Genomic DNA, 26,076 nt, shown 5'->3' on the forward strand with positions numbered 1-26,076 from the left:
CTTTAGTCTCAAGTCAAGTCACTAGCTATTCAAATGAACTGTTACAAAAGCATTTTAAAAAAGGACTTGTGACTGGACTTGTGAAAGGACTTGTAGTACAGCAGATTAGTGATAAGATTGTTCAGTTTGATGATAAAATCATGAAATGTGCCACACATCAGAGTGTGTCATGGGAAAGATCTTTGGCTATAGGGCCATCGCAGATTTGTCCTTTGAAAAATATCATAGAATAACAAATAATTTTCAACATTTTCCAAATGGTTGCCATTGCATGTTATCCTACGATATTTTTTTTTCAAAGGACAAATCTGTGATGGCCCTTTAGCCAAAAATCCTTCCCATTATATACTCTGACTGTGTGCCAAATTTCATGCTTTTATCATCAATTAAACAATTCCATCATATTTTGCACCAATCCGCCTGACTATTGTGATGAATTCCACTACAACTGCTTTGCACATAAACATGTTAGTGCCAGCTGTATCAACCTATCACATGACCAATGCTGCATCAATTCAAAATCGTACACCAATTATCGCACATACATACACATATGACACAGTATGTCTTAATTGACTTTTTGGAGGGGGGGTGAGTGGTTGGGATGAGTGGGGAAGGGGACGGGATGATTCTCTGTACTACCCGCCCTTCCTTTTCTCATTTCCTCTCTTCCCACCCCCACCAACCCCAACCCCCCCCCCCTTACAACCAAACCGTACCAAGCCTGGGATTGCCAGTGGCATTTGATAAATTGAGTGACTCTAACGGCAGTCATAGGTTACAGCGTCACCTATTAAACAGATGAAAAAGCAGTCCATCTTGATTATCTGTAGGTGTGCATACCTGGTAGCGAGTGTCGAGGAGTATGTCACGATCTGCCTGGAGCTTCTTGGCAGATGTATCCTTTGAAGAGTGTCTAAGGTTAGCAAGTATCACTGAAACCTATAAGGAAGGGATAGCTTCGATCTCCGAAAAGAAAGACATTTAAAAAATCTGAGCACTTTTTACCAACCTTCATGAGTTCTACTCATGTACATGTACATTGTGGTTAGCAAGGCCTCGTATTGCTTAAAAACTGAGTGAAACTATTAATTTTGTTTAACATGTATTGTTGGAAAAAGTGACCCTTCAAAGTACCACTTCCATTTTTTTGGTTCTTTCTTGAAATTGGCCTTAATGAAAATATGAAAAATAGATTCTCAGAGCAGTCCAGAGGAAAGAACAAGGGTGCAGATGAACCTCATTCGAGTCCTGTCGGTAAGATATTGGTCATTGTTACATTAGAATTTATACTAATTTTATATGTCATGAAGTGTTTTGATATCCGATTGTTACTCCCATGAGTTGAACCTCAATTCCGAAAGATGTTACAAAGAATTTCCTAAAATGAAGTTTTTTTTATGAATAATTATCTTTTTTTTAACCCTACCATTGAGGGGTCTTCTGAAAATTAATTGATCATAACTGGCAGTTTTCTGCATCGCTGTTATCTACATCACCACTTAAAACGATTATTTCATTTTGACGACATAACCTCAAATAAGGCATTGGGTTCATGAAATTTGAAATGATGGCATTGTTGGCCTATGCAATTGTGATGTGATTTCTGTTCATACTTTATTAAAAAAAAATAAAAACTCTAATGACATGCATTGACAAAATGAAACTTTATAGTTGGGCAATTCCAGATTTACAGAAGAAAATGTAATGTCTGTGTCACAGCCAATTGACCCTGATATCTATGTGCAATCTCCTTGACCATTACTAGATGATGGGTGTATAAGATCAGAAAAACTCATTTTTAGATTTATTTAGTAGGCTCTTAAAGCACTAAAAAAAATCCTATTATTTTTAACGTCAATAACACTGCTATTTCCCATGTCTGGATTAGGCCATCAGCCTCGGTCCAAAATTTTGGCAACTGGTATCAAATGAGGGGAATAATCGTCATAGCGATATTTGGCAAGGTATTGCCAGAGTTGGAAAAATATGTGATAGCATTGTAGCGGTGGCAGCTTTTTGGGTGTTATCAGTGTTCTTTTTTTTTCTTCAAAATGTCCATCAAAATGCTTGTTACCACTCTAGGGGCGGTATACCTTGCGCATGCGGACTATAATCATTTATGCCCTGATTTGATACTGACCAAACCCCCATGCTGATGGCCTAGATGTACATAGAATCATTTCATACTTTACAGAACAACTCACCGGAGCCTGAGCCAGGCTGTGCATCGGACGCCGTGGAGCAGGCCCGCCAACTCTGGAAGACGATGTGCAGTCCGCAGAGCGCCCCCAAGGCGTTCAGGGTGGAGATGCGTAACCTGGTGCCGTTTGTGGAATGCAAGGCCCGCTTCACCTGCCTTCGCTTTGCTGCTGATGAGCTGGTGAGCTTAGAAGTGTGTTTGAGGTAGGATTCTTAAAATAAATTTGATTATTTTTTTTTTTTTGCAAATTTGAAACGCATCGGAGTCACATTGGTTAATTTTTTTATTTAGGTGTTTTGCTGGTTGTAACATGGCCAAGAGTTGGTTCATCATGTTATCAGAGCTAGGGGAAAACAAGAATGAACTTTGGATAAGAAATTATCACCAATTTAAAGACATGAGTTAGGGAGGTTGTTAATACGACAGCTGAAAAAAAAATGACAAATGATATTCTATGCAGTATACAGTACTTCATTGCGCTAAAAATTTGCAGCGCATTTGAGTGATTTGTATTTATTGATTTGTTTTCAAAGAAATTATACTTACAATTTGAACAAGTAGTCTGTGCCTGGGTCTTAGAGAGAAACTGCACGACTTCTAAATTGTCTACTAAACAAAAAACTTTCAAAAGTTATCTTGATTTGTTTGTCCCTTGTTTGAAGGGTTCAGTATTCGTCTATGGAATATTTATGCCAAGTTGATAGGAAAACAAAAATTGATCTTTTGAAATTGTTCCTTTTAAATTATTTGACCACTCAATAATTTAATCTTTCCCCACGGTAATATGAAGAGTAAATTTTTTTGAAACAAACACAAATAACAATTGAGTTCCATGTAAAATATTTAACACTGTATTCTCAGTGAAGTCCGAGGGCTTATGTAATATTTTACCATCTACTAGATTCTAAAGTTATTCTGGATGACTGCAGCACTCGATCTTTTGACCCAGTTGTTCCTGTTTAAAAATCTGAACTTTTCATGTATTCCATTCAAATCTTCAGAATAATTTGGTATGTGACTCTGAAATGCAAGATTCAAACAGGTGTTACGCTTGATCCAATTAACTTTGTTCGCCAGGAGAGTGTGAATTTTGAATTGAAATGGTGGCTAAATTTTGTGTTTCTGTGCCCAAGGTCCTCTTGTCAGTTCCCCATCCAGTTCTCCAAACTGGCTGTGCAGCTGAGTAACCAGGCCTACAATTCCCAGTGCGTCATCTCTGACGGGCGACCTTTGACCTACGCGGATGGCATGGCCCCTTCAGCTGATGCTGAGTCCCATGGCAACCTGTACCTCATGCCAGGCAAGGTCAGACTGCATAAGTTCAAGTTTGCTGTCTTGCCAGAGGATGTCGGTCGCAAATTGGAGGTAAGAAGCAGGTACCTCAAGCATCCCGCTCAGCAACCTCGTCCCCAGTGCTTTTATTTCCAACCTCGTTTCCAATAGTAAGCCCTGGATAGCAAACTTTCTTCCTGTATCCTGATTCGATATCGCAATTTGCTAATAATGGATTTATATCGTGTAGTTGGTGTTGTTATTTCCAACGTGCATTACGTGTTTTCACGATTATTGTAATGATAACGTCCACACCTTCTCAATAATACTCCTTTTCTTTCCAGTTTGCTCATATAAATATGAAATGTAATACTGCAAATTGGCGGGCCAGATTGTAACATTTTAACTTCCAAAAAATTGCGTTATTATAACTCACGGCGCGACGAATTGGTGCTGTTTTTACCCCAGACACCGCATTCAAAAACAAACGCTAATGTAACACACATGCAGGCACCAGACTATTCCTCATTTGCATACGTGTTGAAAAATCTTGCACATGCAAATGATCCAATACCAGGGTGAGCGAGCAGGTAGTGGTGGGCGCGTACTGCTCGACACCCTGGGGACGAGGTTGCCCGCTCAGGTTTCACGTTGACATTTATTGAGGATTTATTACAATTGCAAAATATATGTTACAAGTGTGTCTCCTTTCCGTTTTATTCATTTAAATGAAGACCCTATACTCTGTAGTCTGCATACTGTATATGGAACACCTCATCTTACATTGTTTTGTGTATCACCAAACTTCGGCATTATATACATGCCTATGAGCTGTAAGAATTTTGAGTTCACAGTCTTGACACCATTAAATTTGCAGATGAGCGTGTCCATGGCTTTCCCAGAACACTCTTAATCATTGTGCGCAATTAGAGACCATCACTGATGTGCATATATATATGTCCTCAGGGTTGGATCCGGGGGGGGGGGGGGGGGGTGTTCATCAGCAAATTCATGCTGAAATTTAGACCTTTTTGTTTTTCCGGACACTTGGCCTCCGTCGGAGGGGGGACCTACCATACTTTCAATGGGGGTGCTGTTCAAATCCAACCATTATTAACACCATATTACAGAATAGTGTACAAATACCCCCCCCCCCAACCCAGCCGGCTCTGTCTGAATTCTGTGCACAGGCAGACATTATTACCAGCATAATTCTTTTGGGTGTCAGTGGGGGGGGGAGGTTTGAAATCCCCCCTCTGGATCCGCGCCAGGTCCCATTTTAGGAGTACATGCTTTTGGACAACCCTTTTGGTCAAGCAAACGTTGAGTACATGCATACAACCTGTGGTACATACCTCCCCACTAATGGATTATAACAGAAGTTTGGGATTTACAGAAGCTCCTCTCACTTTGTTTCCCCCCAGCAGATTAACCCTTGATCTCAGTAGATTGATCCCTTTATTCCCAGCCCATGTTGGTCAGACCATTCACGGCCTCGATTACAATTCCAAAATGTCTAACTAAAGTCTGACATATGTGCACTAACGCATGATGCATGTGGATTACAACACCTGCAGTGCCACACTGCATGTTCCAAGTGCATTATGTAAAAGTGCAAGCATGATGGCGTTATACTGCATTAGGCTGTCTAGTCATGGTTGTTTTTCGTCAAAACATCATGATGTAGAGATAGCAGATCGGTTTATTGAGGTCCCATTGTTAGTCTGCTGGAAAAACTGAGACCATCTTTGTAATATTGAGTATGTTTCATTCCACGTAGATTTCCTCCATCTGTCTTTCCCTCGGCGACGAGGCCAACGCAAGATGCGCTGTCCTCTACTGGCAGGGAGGCGGGGCTGATGCAGCCTCACTCACGAATATTCATGAGGTGGTGACCCACACACGGGGTCCACCAAAGCCAGACCAGCTAGTGTGGGAGAGGATTAGCATTGAGCAGACTACCAGGTACTTAGATCGTTGCGTCAATCTCAACTTCCCGTAAAGTTTTATTAACATTGAGGTTTTGTTGCAAAGAAGCTGACTTTTGAAATTTCAATAGCGGGTACAGTAAATTATATTAACCCTAACAGAACTCAACCCATCAAATCCCAAGGGCATGTTTTGTTGGAATCTGTCAGGATGGGTACAGTACCCATAAACAGACAGTCTTTCACATTGGGTTGACACACCTCCAGAATCAAAGTCAGAAATGTGTGTACATGCAGTTTCCATGTATGGTGTTGGAATTTGCCAGGATGGGTATGGTTGCTAGTAAATCATGCTACAGAGTTACGGTTAAAAGTAGACTTATTTTTTTTTCAAGACAGTGTGTGAGAGAAATCTCATTTTTGAGTTATGTGATCTGTGTCAAAGGTAGGGCTGTGCATAGGAACCGTGTACCCAAGTACCCGTCCGCTGATGTCAGGAACCAGTTTCAGATTTTAGATCGGGCACCCTTAACCAACTATACAAATTACATGCTTACTACTCGCACAATGAAAAAGAAAGGTTTTGAAAGTCAACCGATAACATATTTATGACGCTCGCTAAAATTGCAGTTTTCACCATAAAGCTATAAAGCTCACTGTACACACTAGTACAGCAGATTGGTGATAAGATTGTTCAGTTTGATGATAAAAAGTATGAAATTTGGCAAACAGGCATAGTATGTCATGGGAAAGATATTTGGCTATAGGGCCATCGCACTTTTGTCCTATTAAAAAAAATATCATTGAATAACAAGCAATTTTCCAAATTTTCAAAATGGCGGCCATTGCATGTTATTCTATGATATTTTTTTCAAAGGACAAATCTGCGTTGGACCTATAGCCAAATATCTTTCCCATGACACACTCTGACTGTGTGCCAAATTTCATACTTTTATCATTATTTTAACAATTCCATCATATTGTGCACCAATCTGCCTGACTACACTTGTTTCTTGCTGCACTTATGTGGTAGTATTATCGTGCAAACTTTTATGCACAATCTGAAGAGCAACTTTAAGATTTGAATTTTTGGGTTGGTTTTCTTACACAGGTTTTTTCATAATTGGGTACCCGAATCCCGTACTACCCGTACATGCACACCCCTAGACAAAGGGCAGTTTATTAATCTGTACAATTTTGTTTGTGTTCTGAACAGTGTGCATCCGCGGCCTGCCCGTGTTCACATTGAGTTGGATCACCAGCCACCGTGTCTGGTCAATGAGTATTACCGCTTCAAGGCGACGATAACCAACAACGAGGACGAAACCATCACAAAACCCACGTATGGATATCATGGGGTTAACTTTTTTTGTAATACAGAATTGATTGCCCAAATAAGTTGGATTTTAGAAACGTTCTGTAAGGCCAAAAAAAAAAAGTCTCCGGTTTCTGGTATGCGTGCGCGTCGCTGTAGCCATGCGCGTCGGCAAAATGAAAAAAAAAAATTTTCAATGAAAGATGATGTCTCAAAACCGCCAAACTCACTGGTTTGACTGGAATCCTGCTGCTGCACATTTTCAACGTGTTTTTAGATGGAGTTATGGTCGAGAATAAGCTTTATGTGGCCTCTCTGGACTCCCAATTCCATATAGACCTATTTGTACTAAGTTTAGTCGGGCACCATTTGCAGTCATCAGCCGACATTTGAAGCAAAAAAGTCGGGTAAAAAAAAAAAAAGCCGCGTCGCCGCACCACTTTTTGGGCAAGCTCCATACCAGAAACCGGAGACTTTTTTTTGTGGCCTAAACGTAAGAGCCGTTAGTTATCTTGTGGACACAATTTGAGCCAATTTAAAGGTAGAGTAGATCATTTGTCATTTTTGTATTGTTTCGTTTGAAGCGACTAAAGTGCTCAAAATCTAAAGACGGGTGCTTAACAACTAACCTGATGAAGTTTTAGCTCTGTGAATGCTGTGTATTCAGAGAAAACAATATTCTAGGATCTCAATTTCAGTTCAAGAGTTGCCGAGTCATAGTTTGAATTGCACCCGAAATCGGTCTTAGGATGCATCTTAGCTAAAATCTTTTTAGAGTGGGGACTCGTCTTAAGTCCTAAGATGAGTCGCAAGATAAGACGAGTTTTGTTAAATCGGCCCCTGGACCATAATTAATTGCCTACAGTTGTAAAAATATAATGTCAGTCTCCGTGGAATTGCCCACGTGACTTTTTGCTGTTGCCCTCATTTGCTTTATAGACTTCTGTGACAAGCAACTCAGTGAAAATTTCCCCTTGTTTAAATTTGGAAAACCGATTGGGACCATGTTTCTTGCAGCAATTTTTCAGGCAGATGATTTTTGTATGAATTACAACAATTTTTCTACTGATTGTGGAAGCACTCCATAATCATGTGAGAAGATGAAAGGAATGAGGCACTATAAATTCTCAAATGAAGTTACGTTTCAACCAATTTTCTCAACTTTTGTTTTTCACCAACAGAATGTCCATTGGGTTGCAAGAGGGACAAAATGAAGGCTTGGAGAAAAGTAGTAAGTCGTGTTACAAAACTAGACTCAGAGAAAAGTAATAAGTTGTGTTACAAAAGAAGATATAAGAAATGAAGACATTAACGACTGTTGCTTTGCCTCAAGCCAACGCATGATTTATCATGATTTTGATGTATTCAAAGCTGTACAGCTCAGACACCAAAACGTACCAAGGGGTATTTGGTGGATCACTTCAAGTCTCAAGAATGTTTCATTGGCTTACTATATGGGTTAGAGGATTGGGGAAAGTGCAGAGAGAGGCTAGGAAGAATAAGTATAACTTGAGCTGTGATACGAAGTAAAGATTATAAAGATTTGTGACATGGTATGTCAACATACGGCACCTTTGGCAAGAAGTCAATTTTGAGTTATTGCAATATTAGTCAAATATAGACCTTGCTCTTGCAAATGCCGCTTTGTTTGTTGACATTGGAAATTCCAACGTGAAGTTATTAAATTTTGAAAACGTACTCTGTCTCCAAAATGTCACACTAATTTTGTGTCATTTTAGATCAACATTTTGAACAAAGTGTCATTTTGTGAAATGACATGCCTCTCTAAAAAGTGGGTTTTTTACTTTTACAGAACATTATTGGCATCACAAATTTTTTTTTAAATCTCAAAATTGTTGAAAAAAATCACCCCTTTGCCATTTTTCAGCTGTTTCTCCATTTGTAGCTCTGCCCAATAATAATAATAATAATAATAATAAAGTATTTATAAAGCGCTTTTACAAAATAGAACAAAGCGCTGTACAAGAGAGGACTAGGATGTTATGAATAAGAAACTTTTAAGACGTTTCTTGAAAATGGTGAGAGATGGGGCGTCCCTGATGTTGATGGGAATAGTGTTCCATAATTTGGGGCCTGCTATTGAAAAAGACTTGTCTCCAAGGGATTTTGAACCTGTAGGAATAGAGAGAAGAAGTTTATCATTGGAAGATCTTAATCCCGGCCTGCCTGGTTGATACAAAGTGAGTAAGTCACACAAGTAAGGAGGAGCAATACCATGTAGGCACTTGTAAACCATCAGAAGAACTTTGAAAGATATATGCTGCTGGATGGGTAACCAGTGAAGATTGGTGATGAGAGAAGTAGCATCCACAGTGCATTTGACAGAGAAAATCCTGCCTGCTTTTGACGTACCACGTCACAATTTATTTAAATAAACGTTATTTTATTCACATCTACATGACGACATTGCTCAAGTATGTATGAGGCAAGCCTAACATTTGGCAATAACAACAATCATTTATACACATTTCCTTTTGCTTGTTCTACCTCTAGCTGAAGTCAGTTTGGACCCAGAGTCCTTCTTGAAGACAAGCTGCCCTGGCAGGATTAAGAACATTTCTCTTGGTACCATGAAGCAGTCCAATAAGGTAACCCGAATTCAAATGGGAAAAAAACTATCAATAACTGTCGCTATTATTAACTAATTTGTTTCTCTAAACAATTTATAATCAAGGACTAACATGCAACCTGAGAAATAAAGCATGTGTAGAGACTATTGTTCAGCGTCAAACTTTTCAGCTCTGGCAGGGATAATTTTGATCGATTCCCTGCTAGACCTCTTGCAACACGGCCAGAGCTTATTGTGCGCTCACACTTGTTGAACTTGAATGTACTCTTTCAATGCAATACAGGGTGATTAAAAAAAACGAAACCCAAATGTCGGGACTATTGTTTTAGTGAAGTTCTGCATGTAGCACTTTCTAGGATCTAGGATATGAAATATAGGATATGAAAGCCCAATTCATAAGCTTTCTTTTAGTACAAGAATCATTCCAATCACTCATGTACTTTTCAAGTTACGGAATTTAAAGTTCTGTCCATGGATCACACAAAAAATGGTGTGCGTTCTTTCTGCAAAACGAAAACAAATCACACACTCCCCTTTGTGATATATTTTCGGTTTACTGTTGAGCTGGCCATTATTTCTTTAAAAATCCTTTCTTCTGCCAGCCTGTCTTAACTGTCAAATTCTTGTATTGTTTCATTGTTCAGGTTGAGAAGACAATATACATCCGCTGCACCCAGCTCGGGAGCCGTGTTATCAGCGTGCGCGTCGTGTACAACGTTGAGATTAAGATATCATCCAGCGACACCTTGCAACCCGTATCCTGCACCTGTTATCAAGAGCAGTCTGTTACACTGCAGACCCTACTACCGTTTGATGTCTCTATTCATCTCACCTCCCTCAAAGTAAGTTACCAGGAGCAGTCGGTCTCATTGCAAACCCAATGGCTGTTTGATGTCTCTATTCGTATCACTTCCCGCAAAGTAAGTTTCCAGGAGCAGTCTGTTCCATTGCAGACCCTACTTCCGTTTGATGTCTCTATTCATCTCACCTCCCTCAAAGATGTCTCTTCGTATCACTTCCCTCAAAGTAAGTTTCCAGGAGCAGTTGGTCGCATTTCAGACCCTACTACCGTTTGATGTCTCCATTCGATCAGTGGTTTTTTTTCTTCACAATTGATGTGATCAATCTTGACCGGTTTCTGTTGACAGTTCAAGCCGATCGACTACGTGAATTCCGGGAGGCCTTTTCTGCTCATGACGGACATCAAGTGCACGTCCCCCTGGCCAATAGCCATATCAAACTCCACCCTCAAATTGGTAAGAAAAGCGGCAACATTCATATTTGATCGTAACAAAAATGATTGTGTTTTGTTCATCAAGTTCCTGTGAAGCCCGGTTCATACTTCACGGGAATGCAAATGCAAAGCGAATTTGATGTCATGGCACGTTCGCTGCGAAATTTACCCGAGTTGAAATATGTTCAACTTTTACGAATTCGCAGCGCGAATACTTGCCATTACGTCACAAATTCGCATTCGCGTTCGCTTTCGCGCCGAGTATGAACCGGGCTTTATGCTTCATTTATCATTGTTAGGTCAGTTAGCCAAATGATACTGACATATAAATGTATTTTTTTTTTAAGTTTACGTTCAGAGGCATGCCTCAATGTAATCTAGACTCACACAGAAGAATACATAACCTTTGCAGTTACAGCAGGATTATACCTACCTCGGTCTCATACTGTATCCCACTCATCATCGGTCATTGTTTGCACATCCAAATTGTGGAGCTCTCTGCCACAATCATGCTTCACACCATCCTAATACTCACCGTCTTTCAAGAGCTTCATCAACAAGCTCCATCTCTTATCACTTTTCTAGTCTCACTTCCTTTCTCAAGATTCCTCTCTCAAGATTCCTTTCTCAAGATTCCTTTCTCAAGATGCCTTTCACAAGATGCCTTTCTCAAGATGCCTTTTGGACTACAGAGTGACCCCCAAAAAAGTTGTGCAAGCAGACATCTTTAAATTTCTTTAAAAATATCCAACATCAGCATTTCATGTTGATGGAGTATAACTGTTTGTACTATTGTGTATAATCATTTATTTGCTGTATAATCACAGCAAAAATATGCTGAAAATGCATTCATGCAAACCAGAGATATACAACCGATTATAAATAGCAATGTGTTGTTCACCCGTTCCAATGTGATTTACACAGTTAGTGAAAAGACCCATTGCAGAGTGCCGGTTGAGTGATTTCCAATGCAATGTGTAATTTCCATCGGAATGGTTGAAAACCACATATCCTTTTATAATCTGTTACATGCTCTGGTTTGCATGAATGGGTGTCCATGACATTTCCACTGATTGTTAATATGCTCCATCAAAATGAAATACTCATGTTAGGTACTTTTTGAGAAACTTAACGATATCTGGTACTGCCATTATTTTCTTGCCATAACCAAACCCCAGATCACCCCAGAATACAACAGACTACTTAATTTATGAATCTTCAGACCTGACGTGTATTTGAGTATTAAACTTTCAAGTGTTTCTTGTATCTACAGTCGGATGATGTGAGGCCTACAGACTCACTGGATTCTCAAGTCAGCAATGGTGAGTTTTTATCTGCCATCATACCATGTGTTAAGGACAAAATGACAGTTCTGTGTCAGACATTGTTTGATTTCAAACAGAAAGGGATGTCATGAGCCAAGTGGCATTATATATTATCATATTGCTTTGTCTGCTTTCACCCTGTGATATTTATATTTAACATTTATATTTCTCCACGCTTAAATAAACAGTGTTTGTTCACCCTAACTCCCTAGGCCTTTTTTGCTAGGATGTAGCCTCAATCCTGCAAACCCTACAATGGGCCTCATGGAATAATAGCATAGCCTCAATCCTGCAAATTCCTCCATTATTTCTTGAATATGGTCTGCGGAGGGGTGACCACTACCTGAATCCTACAAAATCCTGCGGCAGTGACTGTCAATATGTTGAGGCTTGGCAAGTGACATCCTGGAGCAGTACGGAGGATTTCAAGTGTAATCCAGGCCTATATTTATGCATGGCTAAGCAAAAACAACATGAGGTCCGGCCCACGACCTTGACAAAGTGCGTCCTACGAAATCAGTAACGCATTTTTGCCATGTAACCTCCTTCCTCCTCTAAATTCCTCCACTTTGGCAAAGAGGATTTTGAAGGATTCAGGGCGGTTAGGCCAAAAAAAAAAATAAGTCGGTCTCTGGTCAGCGCGCGCGTCGATTTTAATCATGCGCGTCGATCTTTTTTTTCCTCCAAAATGTTCCGCGGTAGCTCAAACAGCGCCCTCTATTTCCGCACCTCCTTAATTTTTTTTTACCAAAGAGCACCAAGGAATGGGAAATTGCACCAAGGCAAATGATCGAGAGCACCAAGGCAAATTATGGAGGACACCAATGTACATGAGGACACCAAAAAAGCAAAATAGTACCCCACCTTGTCTGTACCATCCAAGCTTGAAGAAAAAAGAAAAAAAGCAAAAAAAAAAAAAAAAGCCACGTCCCCGCGTCAATTCCGGAACTTTGGTCTGACCAGAGACCGAATATTTTTTTTTTTGGCCTTACTTCATGTATCAACTCCTGTCCATGGTTCCCTCTAAATGTCACACTTTTGTAACCGTTAATGTGGACAGACCCACATACACACTGTATGTGAGCATATTGCTTTGTCTACTTTCACCCTGTGATATTTATATTTAACATTTATATTTCTCCACGCCTAAATAAACAGCAATTTTTAATGGTTACAAAATAGAAGAATTTTTAATAAAATAGCCTTTTTTTACTCATTTACTAGGAGACTTCACCTCATATGCTGTCTTTTGCTGCAGATATGTAATTGCCTGCTTGTAAAAGCTGCCAGGTCTCAGGTCATTTAAAGAACCGGGGGAAATCAAAAACAACTTGTAGTAAAATGTCAAAGAAAGACAAGTACGTGTTATATCCGTGGTGTTAGTCTTTCTATAATCTATATGTTGCTGTATATTTTTGTCGACAGTTGTGTTGAAGAATGAAGAGCATGCTAGTGAATGCGTCTGTGTTCAAGCCCCGAGTCACCCTGAAACCGGACTCATTGCCCTGGGGAGCTGTGAGCTGGAATGGAAGAGGTATCTCATTGTTGTGTTTAAAGGCATATAGGATCATTTGCATTTTGCCCAAAAGTAACCTCCCAAATTATCATCAAAAAGCTAATTTGGATTAAAGAGTATACTGGTGCTAAATACGCCGTACAATTAGTCCGTCTGGTTTGCAGTCTTTTAGAAGAAATTATATAGATGAAATCGTGTTTCGTGACCAAAAGGTTGTGCATGATTTTACTCTGTTAATCGAAAAATGTAATATCCACTGAGCTAAAACCTCACAGCTTAGGTTTTGAACACTCTTCTTTGGATTTTGAGCGGTGTTATTATTGGAAACGAACAAAATGCATGAAATGCAAATGATCTGATATGCCTTTAATAAGGCTGTGGATTCTTTATAAGCCTTTTGCCTCTATTGGTCATCAAGCTCAAAGGAATCCTCTACGAGCAGGCCCAGATAGAATGCACACGAATATTAAGCAGGGTTCGACTTTAGCGGTAGCCAAATGCTAGTCAAAACAGCCGCAGGCTAGTCCAACTATTCCTTAAGTAGCCCGGCTGGCAAGTCAAACATTATTGGGCTGCAACAAAGATGAAAGGACAGGAAGAAATGAATCATTAAATTCATGAAGCAAACCTGTATCAATTTGTGTCTAATTTTATTAATTGTTTAGGGATGAATTATTTTATCTGTTTATTAAAGACACTGACAATATTGCCTCACTATTCATGTTTTACATGTATGCACATTGTTGTTTATGAGACACTTCATAAAAGAAAAACGTGCGGGCTAGTGAAAATGCCCCCGGGCTAGTTAAGTGTCTGTTTCAGTAGCCCGGCTGGTTAGTGAACAAAAAAGTTAAGGTCGAACCCTGCCTTAATGCTTTGCTAATCTGTGAAATATGATTACCTTTAGCGAAGAATTGCCTGCTGTGGGTAGCAAAGTTTTTCCCACATGCAGTATGGACGAATCCGGGCATGTTATTACTCTACAGGCACAAGATCCCCAATGGAGAAATTAACTACCCCATGATGCAATATTGGAACAATAAGCCATTTGCGAGTTAAATTTGAATAAAATCTGGAACGCTGACTTAATCCAATGCTTTGCACGTTTAACTTTGCATTCTCCTGACCAAAGAGACTGTTACTGTATCACGTGATTCAAGGCAAGCCTTATGCTAGCAACCCCCAGCTCCGGCATGGTCTGGTGTCTTTGTGCCATTCTCACCCATTGTGAGCAATGTATTGGTGCTGAGCGTCTCTTACGTAACTATGCAAGAGCTTTCCCCGAATCAAGTGATTAGCAAAGGTGTCTTTGGTCTGGAGAATTCAAAGTTAAAATGTGCCAAGCATTCTGAGCAAGCCAGTGTACCAGATGTTTTTCAAATGTAACTCCCAAAGGGTATAGGTTACTCGGAAATGGCTTATAGCTATCACAATGCTTTCGCCATTGAAGGGGTTCCTTGTGATAAAGGTTTGTATCTCTTTCCTAAACCTGCAAACCCTCATTTCGACATCTGCCCAGTCTCATTTTGTCTGAATGCCTCGCATTTGACCTCTCATCAAAGGGATTCCATGAATGATGACCTGCCCCTGGTCAAGACCACCCTCCCTCTCCCAGAGGTCAGCATCCAGCCCCTCCCATTGGCCATTGAGACAGACATCCCCGCCTTTGGGGTGGTCCGGTCGCCGCTGTTTGTCAACTTCACCATCTCCAACCGGACATCTATCGTTCAGACGATTGAGGCCAGCGTGCAGGCCAGTGAAGCATTCATGTACTCTGGCCACAAGCAGGTAGGTATCATCTACAAAAGCATCTTCTCCACCCACTTTGAAAAATTTGATCCCCTTTTCATGTTCTCTTTGCTGCTGAGCACGTGAATAGTTTTGAGAATGCGAGCGATGTACTTTTTGTGGGGACTGGATGACTTTTGATAAACTTGAGAGGAATTGTGTTGGACCTGTGAGGTCTTGTGATGGACTGGACTGCTAGATATTCATCCTCGTTTGGTGGTCCATCTCAGGTGTTTTTCAGGATCCTTCCCTCCAGCTGTCAGACGTTGTCCTACAATCTCTACCCACTGGTTGCCGGCTACGTCCAGCTTCCAGAGCTCCAGCTAAACACCCCGCAAGCCCCAACGATGACTAAAGAAATCACTGCTGCCATGTTGCCATCGCACATCTACATTAAGGTGAGCACCTCTCATATACCCAGCACGATATGAGACGAAGGGGCACCCTCCAAATCTCCCTATACTCTATGAAAACCCTACACTATTGTCACCTAACACATCCCCCCTAGATATCTCAAAAGAATTCCTGAGATTCTTATAACACAATGACCAACACAACAAGGAGGGCTCCCTCCATCTCATATCGTGCTACATAATTGTGACCTCTAAGGCTGTCACTTCACTGTACAGTTGTTATCAAATTTGTGTACTTTAACTCGAAAAGAGAAACTAACAAGGTATTGGTTAAACCACTCTATACTCGATTTTGATGATTATCTTAAAATTCCCCGATTTTTTCACAGCGGGTTTTTTGTTTTCTTTTCTTTTTGCAGCCCCAAGGGAAGGCCATCATATCAGCATGATGTGTGATCTTTTGTCTTTTAATACCTGGATCCTGTCAGCAGTGGTGCAGTGTAATTCTGCTCAGTTATCTGTGGTGTCTGGGGTAGTGTGTAATGGTTCAATGAACAACACTTCGTAGACTCGCTGGGCGTATTCGAAACCCCGTTCTCGGGTGACCCGTAAACAGTGTTCTCTGAGGGCCAATTACGAACGCCCAAGTGCGTGTGGAGTGCAAATGGGCAAAAATTCAACATGGCAGGCAGCTGCCATATTAAATAGCTGAATGAAAAGAAGGGACAGTTAATTGAATTAATACAAAAATAATTGAAATCCCGAAACAGCTATAAAAATTAGAAATTCTATATGACCACGAATGATTTTTTTTTTTTTAATCATTACTGCTCCTGCACGGAATGAGTGCTTTCAATATTTTGCACAGAAATTTACACAAGTTCCGGTAGGGGCCTAAGTCCTCCATCTTTGTTCTCGACGTTCCTCATCTACTCCCCGATAAGTGGGGAGTGAAAATCCTGTTCGCGAACACCATTCGTGTGTTGGTTCTGGTCATTCGAAACTCTGTTCTCGTATTCATTCAACACGAGAACAGGGTTTCGAATACGCCCGTGTGTAACTACGCCCTCAGCGTTACATTGCTGAGCAGTTCAGATCTGAAGGATACTCATGCTTCATTGCCACTAATGCACTGATGCTGAGGTGAAATTCTCAAGTGAAGACAGGACAGGTTCAAGTTGAAAAGTAATCCTGCACACTCTGGATAAGGTAGTGGAGACATACTGTTTATCCTTCATTAGCTCTCATGAGTAAGCCACACAAAACTATCGGTAATTCTTACACACAATCTATATATACAGTTAACTCTATAAACAAACTGTTTTTAAGTACAATTTCTGCATTTACTATGGTTTTGTTGTTGGGAGAATGCAAGGATAATGTGCATGATCCGGCGGCGTAACCCGGATTCTCATCCTAGGGGGGCGAGTTGGGGGGCTGGATGTTACAGTGGAGGGATAGACGGGTTTTTTCACTGGACACGACCTCCGTCAAATCAAAAAGAGGGGAGGGGAGGGGGGGGGCACCATGTTCCCATGTGGGCGCTGTTCAAAACCGATATCATGGTCACTGTCGGACAATAGCTAGCGCTATTCGCTTTCCAAGGAATGTTAAAATAAACAGCCAATCACGAAAAACAGGGTTTGGGTGAAAAATACACCCCAAAACCATGGGAAAAGGCAGTTTATGTTCAACCCTTTAATCCTGGTAACTCTTAGGACTCCGGTTGCCAAATTTCCAGTGGGGGTGGGGCCAGGGGGGCAGAATTTTTTTTTGGGGGGGGGGGGGGGCTCACGCCCTGTAGCTACACAGCTGGCATGATCAATAAATTGTGCTTTGTAGTCACTGTTTAAAGCCCCGGTGGGTGTGACATGCCGCGTGCATGTGCTGGCGTGAAGTACACCAGGCTGATTTTATTCTGAATGTGCACAAAGCCATAGCGTCTTTGCGTGAGCGTCAGGCATCGTCGGCAATGCATTGGAATGTCCCTCCCAGTGGTCTCCTCCAACTCTCCCGTCATAACTGTTGAGGGGGTACTTGTGCACAGAGCCCATACTACTGACTTTACCCTGAAGAAGATTTGCAGAATTCAGTTCTGTGGTACTGCAAATCTATGCCTGAATCCCTATCCACAAGCATCCAATGCACAGTGTTATTTACAGTCGAGTCTCGTTAATACAAACTCGTTCGGACCTAGCCAAATTGTTTGTTATATCAGAAATTTGTATTAAGAGGACCATCAGTCCCATTCATTGTGCACATAAATGCACAGTCGGGACCAAGGCCTTATGTTTGAACCAGAATTTTGTATTAACAGAGTTTGTACTAACGAGAGTCGACTGTACTTGTAATATCAGTGTAATTTTCTTCTTTTGCTGCTTCTTTTAACATTTACTAATTCAAATCTAAACTTTTGTTAAGTTATTTGTTGCAGGGGTTTTAATCCTACAAATGAACTGTTGTAAAATGTTAAGCAGATGCAGTTACTTATTATGAATGGCCTGGTCATAGATAGCTCCACAATAGATCATTAAAACTCCATAACTATTGAACTACTTCCTGTAATGATTCGATATATTGTTACAATTGCCGTTCTTTAACCCTTAAGGAACAGCTGTTGCATTAGGATCCTCGTTTAGCCTCCAAATGGTGTTAACAATAATGAATCTGCAATCTGTTACGGATTGATTTTTCCAAAACTGATGCAACAGTGTCGCAACAAAGGTTCCATAATTGATTGGCAACATCCTGAATATATGGACAGGTTTACTTACAGTAATGGAGACGAAACTTTCAATATAGATTGCGGTCAGGTGCATAGAGAATAAATAAACCTGTGCATGATAAACGTGTGAAATTTGACAGAATGGCAACAATGGAAGGAATTGTATGATTGAGTTGTAATCTCTTAATAAGATCTCCGCCCATAACAGCTGTGTCTAAGTCTGAATAGGAAGAGACTGGTCTTTGAAGTGTGCAGACACAAAAGGCTTTATAGATTGATTCCTTGTTAATAATCTAGACTATTGCAAACAACCTGCGATTCTGTTGGTAAAGATTTGAACATTTGCATTTGGTGATGAGGAAATGGACCTTATGCGAATGTGGCGGCCATCTTAGTGAGCAGCTATTGTTATTTTAATGTAGTAACAATAAATGTACAAAAGGTTCACTCATGCATATACCACCAAAACACAGGCATTGCCCTCTAAGATGGCCGCTATGCATGAGATCTATATATATTAAGGGTCATAGGAAAAATGTATAATTGCCAACCGTGCAGTCTTGCAAAAGAACAGTTGGGGCATTGTACATAATATACTGGGATATAACCCTACCTCTTTATTGTTATTGTGGTGTGGAGGGGCAAATCTAAACCCACCGTCTGAAATTAATTTCTATAATACATAGGGAAAAAGATGGTACATGTATATGGAAACGTTTCCGAAATTTAAAATGTAGCCACATCATTTGTCTTTGAAGACATGCTTAAAGGGAATATACAACATTTGCAAACATCGAAAAACAAAATTAACACTTTTTTACGAAATACCTTACTAGGATGTTGATAAATGACAGTCTAAAGCATCCTGTAAAATTATGGCACCTGGTGTGAAGTCATTTTCAAGAAAAGTGGTATTTTGTATAAATTTCCAATAGTGGTCGGCCGACCACCGTTGGAAAACCTAACTATTTTCCTGCTCCAAATTTAACATTTTTTTCAGTCAAAATTTTGCTTGATATTAGTTAAATGTTAACGAACGGGTGCAAGCCAGCTAGACTGGTTCCTTACCTTACAATTTTCCGGCATCTATAAATTGATTCATTTCATCTTTTGTGGAGTCAGGGAACCAGACTACTCGAACAGTTTTGTTTTTCTTGGTTTTTCTAGCATTTTTGAACACAAAACGTCAAACGCGTCAGTGTAACAATATTGGATCTTTTATACTAACCCCTCAAATAGTTCATTTCTGAAAACTACAGCAAAAGCCAATGATGTGCATTCCCTTTAACCAGAATTACATCCCTCACAAACTCCTCGAAAACTTGAACCAAAATGTTTCCTTGATTATTCTGTGACCTTATTTATCCATATACTATGTAAATTTGCATGTATAATATTATTGTAAACCTGAAAAGTTACTAGATAATCTCACTAGTTAAATATAAACACGTTAAAAATATTATACATTCCCTATAATTATTATTATTTAATTCACAGATAAAATAAAACAAACAAAAAAGTCTTATCGAAACATGATGTTTTATCTTGCATATTTTCTGCTTTGTTTTCACATTTTGTTTCTGCACATAATCTCATATTTGTGTTTTGTTTACTGTTGTCCTGATTAGCTGACAACCAAAAATCCAACTTTTATTCTCTGTAAAAGTAATGGTTCTTCCTTTTCGTTTTTGACCTGGATAAATTTGAATCAATTTTTCTGTTTAATTTTGGACTTTTACCTCATCGGAAAAAAACACCTCTCCCGAAACACGTAGCTACACAAAAAAAAATGTCGACTTGGGTCGTTGTTACGCGGTATAGCTGGACATCACTGTGATTGCTTTGTTGCTCAATTGGATTACATTCGTAATTTCTTTTTCTAGAAATGTCAAGGCCACCAACATGTTCGATTAAGATGACAAGAAGAAAGAACCGTTTATCGGTTTAAATATATGTTTTTGCTCTGGTTACTCGCCATCCCTTTCTTAACCATAGTAAGATCTCGTTACTCGACTAAAAATTCATTCATAAATAGCTGGAACAGTTTACCAATTCTGATTGGGTGAGATCCCTTCACGTGGGTGGTTTTAAACCGCCGGTTTTCACACTGATAATTCTTGTATTTCAGTTTGCAAGTTCTGAAGCAGCCGCGTGCACAAAATGTTCGCCTGAAAGGAGCATTTTCTACTTGTTTTCAAAGAACCTTTGTTAAGCTTTTTTCATCGCGAATTTTGGAATCCCCACAGTGCGCCCCCAACTATGACGACTTCCTTTCTCTGAAAAGTGACAAAGCCCTGTATGTTCGCAGAATGAAGATTGCGCCGACTGTTCCATTCATTATAGCCAGAATGACTTGGATTTCCAGCTTCATGTATAACATAGCCCAGTGATGCTACAATAAGCTGGATATTTTCCCTTTTAATTTAGATGTTCTTTCACTCTGAAATGACATAATTTACCTCAATTTACCTTCTTTCGCCACTAACAAATAAATTTCTTCTTCGTCCGTCAATTCTTCGGTCAAGTTAAATTTGGTACCGATGCTTTTAAGCAAGGTCTCAATTTGGAAAGTTTGATACCTGGACATCACTTGACACCCTGTGCACAAACCCTATCAGACTCGAGGATGTGACATCTCAGCTTTAAAGCTGATTTCAGTTTTTTTGTTTGGATTTCAGCTTTTTTCCTCACTTGCTGTGTACAAAAGTATAGGAGATTTCCAAAGTTCAGCTTGTTTACACCTTTTTCAGCTGTTTTCAGCTATTTTTATCAGTGGTCACTCACACCCCTGCAGACTGGTCTGAAATTCCCAGTGTTTTCTCAACAAATGTTTCAATATTTTCCCTGCTAAATATGACATTTTAGGACATGTTATCGCTTTCTGATGGCTGATAGGTCACTGCAGGGAAATATAATGATGTCCATGTCGTGAAATTCTGCACCTCAATTTTAAGCAGAATTCTCGGTCTCCTATAACTACGGGCAAAGCATACTGACCGAAATATTGTTTTCCCGGTACTTTTCAGAACCTCACAAACTCACAAGAGACATTTTAATAGCTATATGGTGCAAGCGTAAACTTTATCATGAAGTCTCAATTTAGTGAAGAATAATATTGAACCGAAGGTCATGTTTTGAGTTATTAAAATATCAGCTTTTTTTTTCCTTCGCTGAATCTGTTCGATGTCAAGAGACCTCACGAAAACAGAAACAAAAACAAAGAGAAAGTTTTGGCGCGCGGGGCTATTCTAACAATGGCCCGGCCCATTCATGGCCCCAGCGGCGATTTCTGCTCTATTTAATTGATAAAAACCGATTGAATTGATGGTCGCAGACAGCATGTAAACAATTATTGATAGGCAGGCCCAAATGACACCTGGCCTGGTAGTGTTCAACAAAAGGGCAACCTTGTGGATATTCAATGATGCAACTTGGCAGAACCACGCACACACGTCACACACAATCTGGCGGGGACAGTTTTTATCGTCTGCTACTCAAAGAGCTTTTTTGAAGTTTGGTTCCTTGTCGACAACTACCATGATGATATCGGTGTTCCATTCCGGACACCAGACTATTATTTCTGTTTTTCAAAAAAATGATACCTTTTTTTGCCTAGATAAAAATCATCAAGAATACTTCATTTTGCAGCCTTGGATATACAGAGATTCTTTTCTCTGTACAGTTTTCTTTGCTTGATGGTGAGTTGAACATAGGCCTATATAGTGAAGGTTTAAGAAAGTCCTACAGTGTGTTAAATTCAAGTGAAAATAAGTCTATTTTTGGTTGATTTTTTTTTTAGCACAAAGTGCAAGTACATGTAGTAGACAGTGTGTGTAGACGTTTTCAAGTTCAGCCTGTCACGATTTTCGAATTTGTAACACTTACATGACCTTACATAATTGCATAACAGTGTGTGTAGCGGGGTTTTCCTGTTTTTGTTATTTTTCTGTAACAGATCCTTTATCCACTTCAAAAGTTGCGGTTTCGGGTGTATGTTTTCTCCTTTTTTAAAACCTGATTTGCAAAAGAAACAACGCCTTGAAAAGACTCACTGTTTGTACACGACCTTGTCCGACATGGTTCACATAATCGGGCCAGGTGCCACGGGTTTCATTTCCGCTCAATCTTTTTCAATCATTTTCCCTCGTCATTTGTTCAACGTTTCACGCACGATTGGAGCCTAATTTTCTTGATACACCAGCACCCCGCGCACACCGCATTTTGTGCCCCGTAGTTTGCCTGTAGTTGGTTGGTTACAACGCTATACCGGGAGTCTTTCGCGGCGGTTTGGCCGGCCTGCGTCGGGTAGTCTAGGCGGACGCGTGTGGCGTGGCGACACGATGTGAGATTTGCGGAGTCCGTGCGTGTTACAAACTCGCAACCCAGACCGGCTGTACGCTCAGCCAGTCCCGCGGTGGTCACGGTGAATTGGGCCCCTTTATGAGGACCCCACTTCCGACACAATCTTGCTTATTATACTGAAACTATTGAATTTTGAAAACAAGCCTGATTGCACCGATTGCCATCAAATGTATGAGTTAATTATGACGTCTTGTGATTATCGCCAGTCACTGTCAAAAGTAGGCCCCCTATATGTCAATTATATTTTTTTACGAGGATTATCTCGTTTTGTGATGTCACAAAACTCGATCAGTTATCATCTTAAGCATCAGTGGCATTGAAATAAGTGTGTATTCTTCATGTGTTCATGGTATAATCTTCATTTGCCACATTGTGCTGATGCCTGTAACTTGCATGGGCTCTTCTTTTTTTCATAAATCTTTATTTTAAAAAGTTTGACATAATTGAATAAAAAATAACATACAAACAAAACATGAAAACAAGGGATGCTATTTACGGTTGTGTTGTTTTTATATCCCCCCCCCTCATTTTTTTTTTTTGGGGGGGGGGCAATTTCCATCTTATCGTTCTACAGATTTTATTGTAAGCCTATACACATGGTTATTATTTAAAATGCATGTGCCTATTATTATTAAATGTCTGTATTCGATAGATTATTTTTAAAACATAACATGAAAAATCCAACACTATCATAAACGAGTATTGTTGTTTCTCACTCCATCTAGATTCCCACGTCTGGGCATGGCCTTGTATTGTTCAATCCTTGTGTATTCCACTCGACTCAAGCACCTGGTGTATTCCAACATGCAGTTATACCGATACAGGCATGCTCTAATGTGCACATTGTCATACCAATAAAAGGGATTTATTTAAAAGGCTAAGTAACCGTTCGCATCTCTTTGTGCGTGAAAACCTAGACTGTTATTCTTTCAAGGGCGGAGCTTTAGGGGAGGGCGTGGGAGGATGTATGTTTTGGCAGTTTCAGTTGTCGGTTTTGCAGGTTTGAATTTTTTGGTTTTCTCCTTGGGGAACAGAGTAGCCTATATCTAGTACTTCTTCAATTGCTGGATTTTTCTTTTCTTCAAATGACATAATTGGTGCTATTTATGAAAAAAACATATTGTCAGAGCCCACTTGCATCCTGCATAACATTGTCTTTAGGTTGCCTTCCCAAGTTTCTGTAGCCCTGTAGACACTCTGACAAAGCTTTAGAAACAGTTTTTGGCACATTTTATTATAGGTTTTCCCGCTCAATTAAAAAAAAAAATGGCACCTAAATTAGCTTCAGAGTCATCGATTTTAGTGCGAATTTGAAAGCAGTTTAAGGTCATCGTTTATTAACTAACATGTTTGAAGATTCAATATTAGTTTTTAGAGCACGCGATCGGGAAAACACGACTATCAAATTTAACAGTATACTCTCATTAAAATTGAAATTATCAGCAAAAAACATTCAAATTCGCCTAAGCCATGGGCCAAGAACATACGGTCAACTGAATTCATAATGGGCAAACATTTTCGACATGTTTGCATTGGAATTCAAATACTCCACTTACAACATGTAGTTTTTGGGGAGAACAATCACAGAAAATTGAAACCAAAATATATTTATAAGTTCCAACAAGATATGTATGCAAAATCAAAATATGGATAAAGAAATCATTTTGTATTTATAAAAAAATAAAGAAGTTTACACATGTAAAGGTCAGAATGAATATGTAATGATTAAAGAATAGAGGCCGAAGAAATGAAAATTAAAAAAGAAGAAACTAAAGATGAAAAGTGAAGCTGTCCTAATTAAAGCCTTTCGTTACCGCTACTTTTGGTTACTTTATGTGTATTTAATGTGCATGTTATTATTTTGAATGCACATAGCGCTGAATTGATGGCACATAAATGGAAAGGAAAGTAAGAATCAAAGGCAGAAACCTCATTGAATGAAGGTGTGCCAAATTGAATGACGATTGGGTGATATTTAATTGAATGACACAATTTCTATATTTGGATGTGTTGGCAAACAAAAGTCGAATGCCTGCAAACGAAACCGAACGCCATGAAAATGAATAACAACCAGAGAATAAGTGGAATGATCACACTCGCATTAATACATACGTACCTTTCGAACTTTAATTTGAATGTATTCTGACGAATTTGGGCGGGAAAACCTACATTAGTCACAATTCTAACAAAAGGTTACTGTGTATATTTATAGAACATTTTTCCCGAAACATTATTTTCAAAACTTGTGGCCTACATACCAAGTGAATAAGACTGAACAACATGAAAAACCAAATTTGTTCTCTGTATAATAAGCTTCACATGGTTTCGAGCAATGATGAGATTTAAGTAAAAATGTAGGGCTTCTTCTTTCTTTCTAGCCTATTTCACTCCACTGCAGAAGGAAGGCCTCTTCGTCAATATTGCATTTCACTCTGTCCTGTGCTGTTCTGTTGGCTTCCATGTAACGCTACCATATCCTCTGATGTCATCAATCCACCGTCTGCTTTGTCTATCTGTGGAATTTCTGACGAAGAGATGCATGTCTTAGAAGATGACAATTCAAAATGATTTTTTTCCAAGGATGAAGGGCAGGTTGTTTTTCCTTTATTTCTTTCACTGAAACTCTGAAGGGAACTCTTTACTCTTAACTGAAATCAGTCGTAACAAATTGTATCAATTATATTCTAACCCATTAATTTCAATGTTTAGTTTTAAAAAAAAGTTAACGTTAAAACAGTTTACCACGAGAAATATTTCCTTTACCACTGATCTCTTCATCCGAAATTCCACAGACAAACATCAATATTAGCAATGTTTGCCCTCAGTTTCACCTTAATTGTAAAAGGTATCAATAATTTTTCCTCATATTTTGCTTGAAATGTTTCCCAGGAGGAATATTTCAAATGTCTTGTAAAAACTTAAAACAATGTTTTACAATTGTGGCTTCAAGCCGGGATGTCCCCCACTGGGCTATAATAGAAAACACCAGTAAATTATGATGCTGCATGCGATAGATTCATTTTTACAAACTGGAAAACATAAAGCGAACTTGAGAGCAAAATAATGCGACAGTTATAGACCCAAGTCGTACACATTTGTATTTTGAGATAGACATTACCAGTTTTAAGAAGCTGCAAAGGCGAGGAAATTTGCTAAAGATTGAAACAGAGTGCTTATGGGAAATTGGGGAACACACCAAAATGCCACACTGCAAAAACTGTATTGAGCAACGTTAAACACTTTTCTTAACACTTTCATGCTATCAGTTTGAAAAAACATGTTTAAAGTACTAAACATGTTTAGAGTGAGGATGGAAAATGTTTAGCAATTGAACATTGATGCTTAGGAATTGAACACATAATGTTTAAAACATGTTTACAAAGTGATAGCAAGATTGTGTTTAATTGTGCAGTGTTTATAGCACGTGATGCACATTGCTTATGGCAGGATCCCAGTTGATTGTTT

At 39.5% G+C, this 26,076-nt stretch overlaps 1 protein-coding gene across 1 annotated transcript in view; it reads left to right on the forward strand.

The window, feature by feature from the left end:
- The window catches only part of LOC119730377 (trafficking protein particle complex subunit 11-like), a 31,675-nt gene extending 14,478 nt beyond the window's left edge, over window positions 1–17,197 (forward strand). The window contains exons 14-28 of the mRNA XM_038203240.1: window positions 834–898; window positions 1,196–1,257; window positions 2,198–2,406; window positions 3,337–3,568; window positions 5,256–5,440; window positions 6,620–6,745; window positions 7,900–7,949; window positions 9,233–9,327; window positions 9,953–10,150; window positions 10,457–10,564; window positions 11,816–11,864; window positions 13,293–13,401; window positions 14,946–15,171; window positions 15,402–15,569; window positions 15,944–17,197. Coding sequence (XP_038059168.1) covers window positions 834–898; window positions 1,196–1,257; window positions 2,198–2,406; window positions 3,337–3,568; window positions 5,256–5,440; window positions 6,620–6,745; window positions 7,900–7,949; window positions 9,233–9,327; window positions 9,953–10,150; window positions 10,457–10,564; window positions 11,816–11,864; window positions 13,293–13,401; window positions 14,946–15,171; window positions 15,402–15,569; window positions 15,944–15,973 — 1,912 coding nt within the window. The 3' untranslated portion in view covers window positions 15,974–17,197. The remainder of the gene's footprint in view (window positions 1–833; window positions 899–1,195; window positions 1,258–2,197; window positions 2,407–3,336; window positions 3,569–5,255; window positions 5,441–6,619; window positions 6,746–7,899; window positions 7,950–9,232; window positions 9,328–9,952; window positions 10,151–10,456; window positions 10,565–11,815; window positions 11,865–13,292; window positions 13,402–14,945; window positions 15,172–15,401; window positions 15,570–15,943) is intronic.
- The last annotated feature ends 8,879 nt before the right edge of the window (window positions 17,198–26,076 follow it).

Source organism: Patiria miniata, unplaced genomic scaffold, assembly GCF_015706575.1.
Source record: "Patiria miniata isolate m_02_andy unplaced genomic scaffold, ASM1570657v1 HiC_scaffold_22, whole genome shotgun sequence".
In the NCBI taxonomy this organism is placed as follows: Eukaryota; Metazoa; Echinodermata; class Asteroidea; order Valvatida; family Asterinidae; genus Patiria; species Patiria miniata.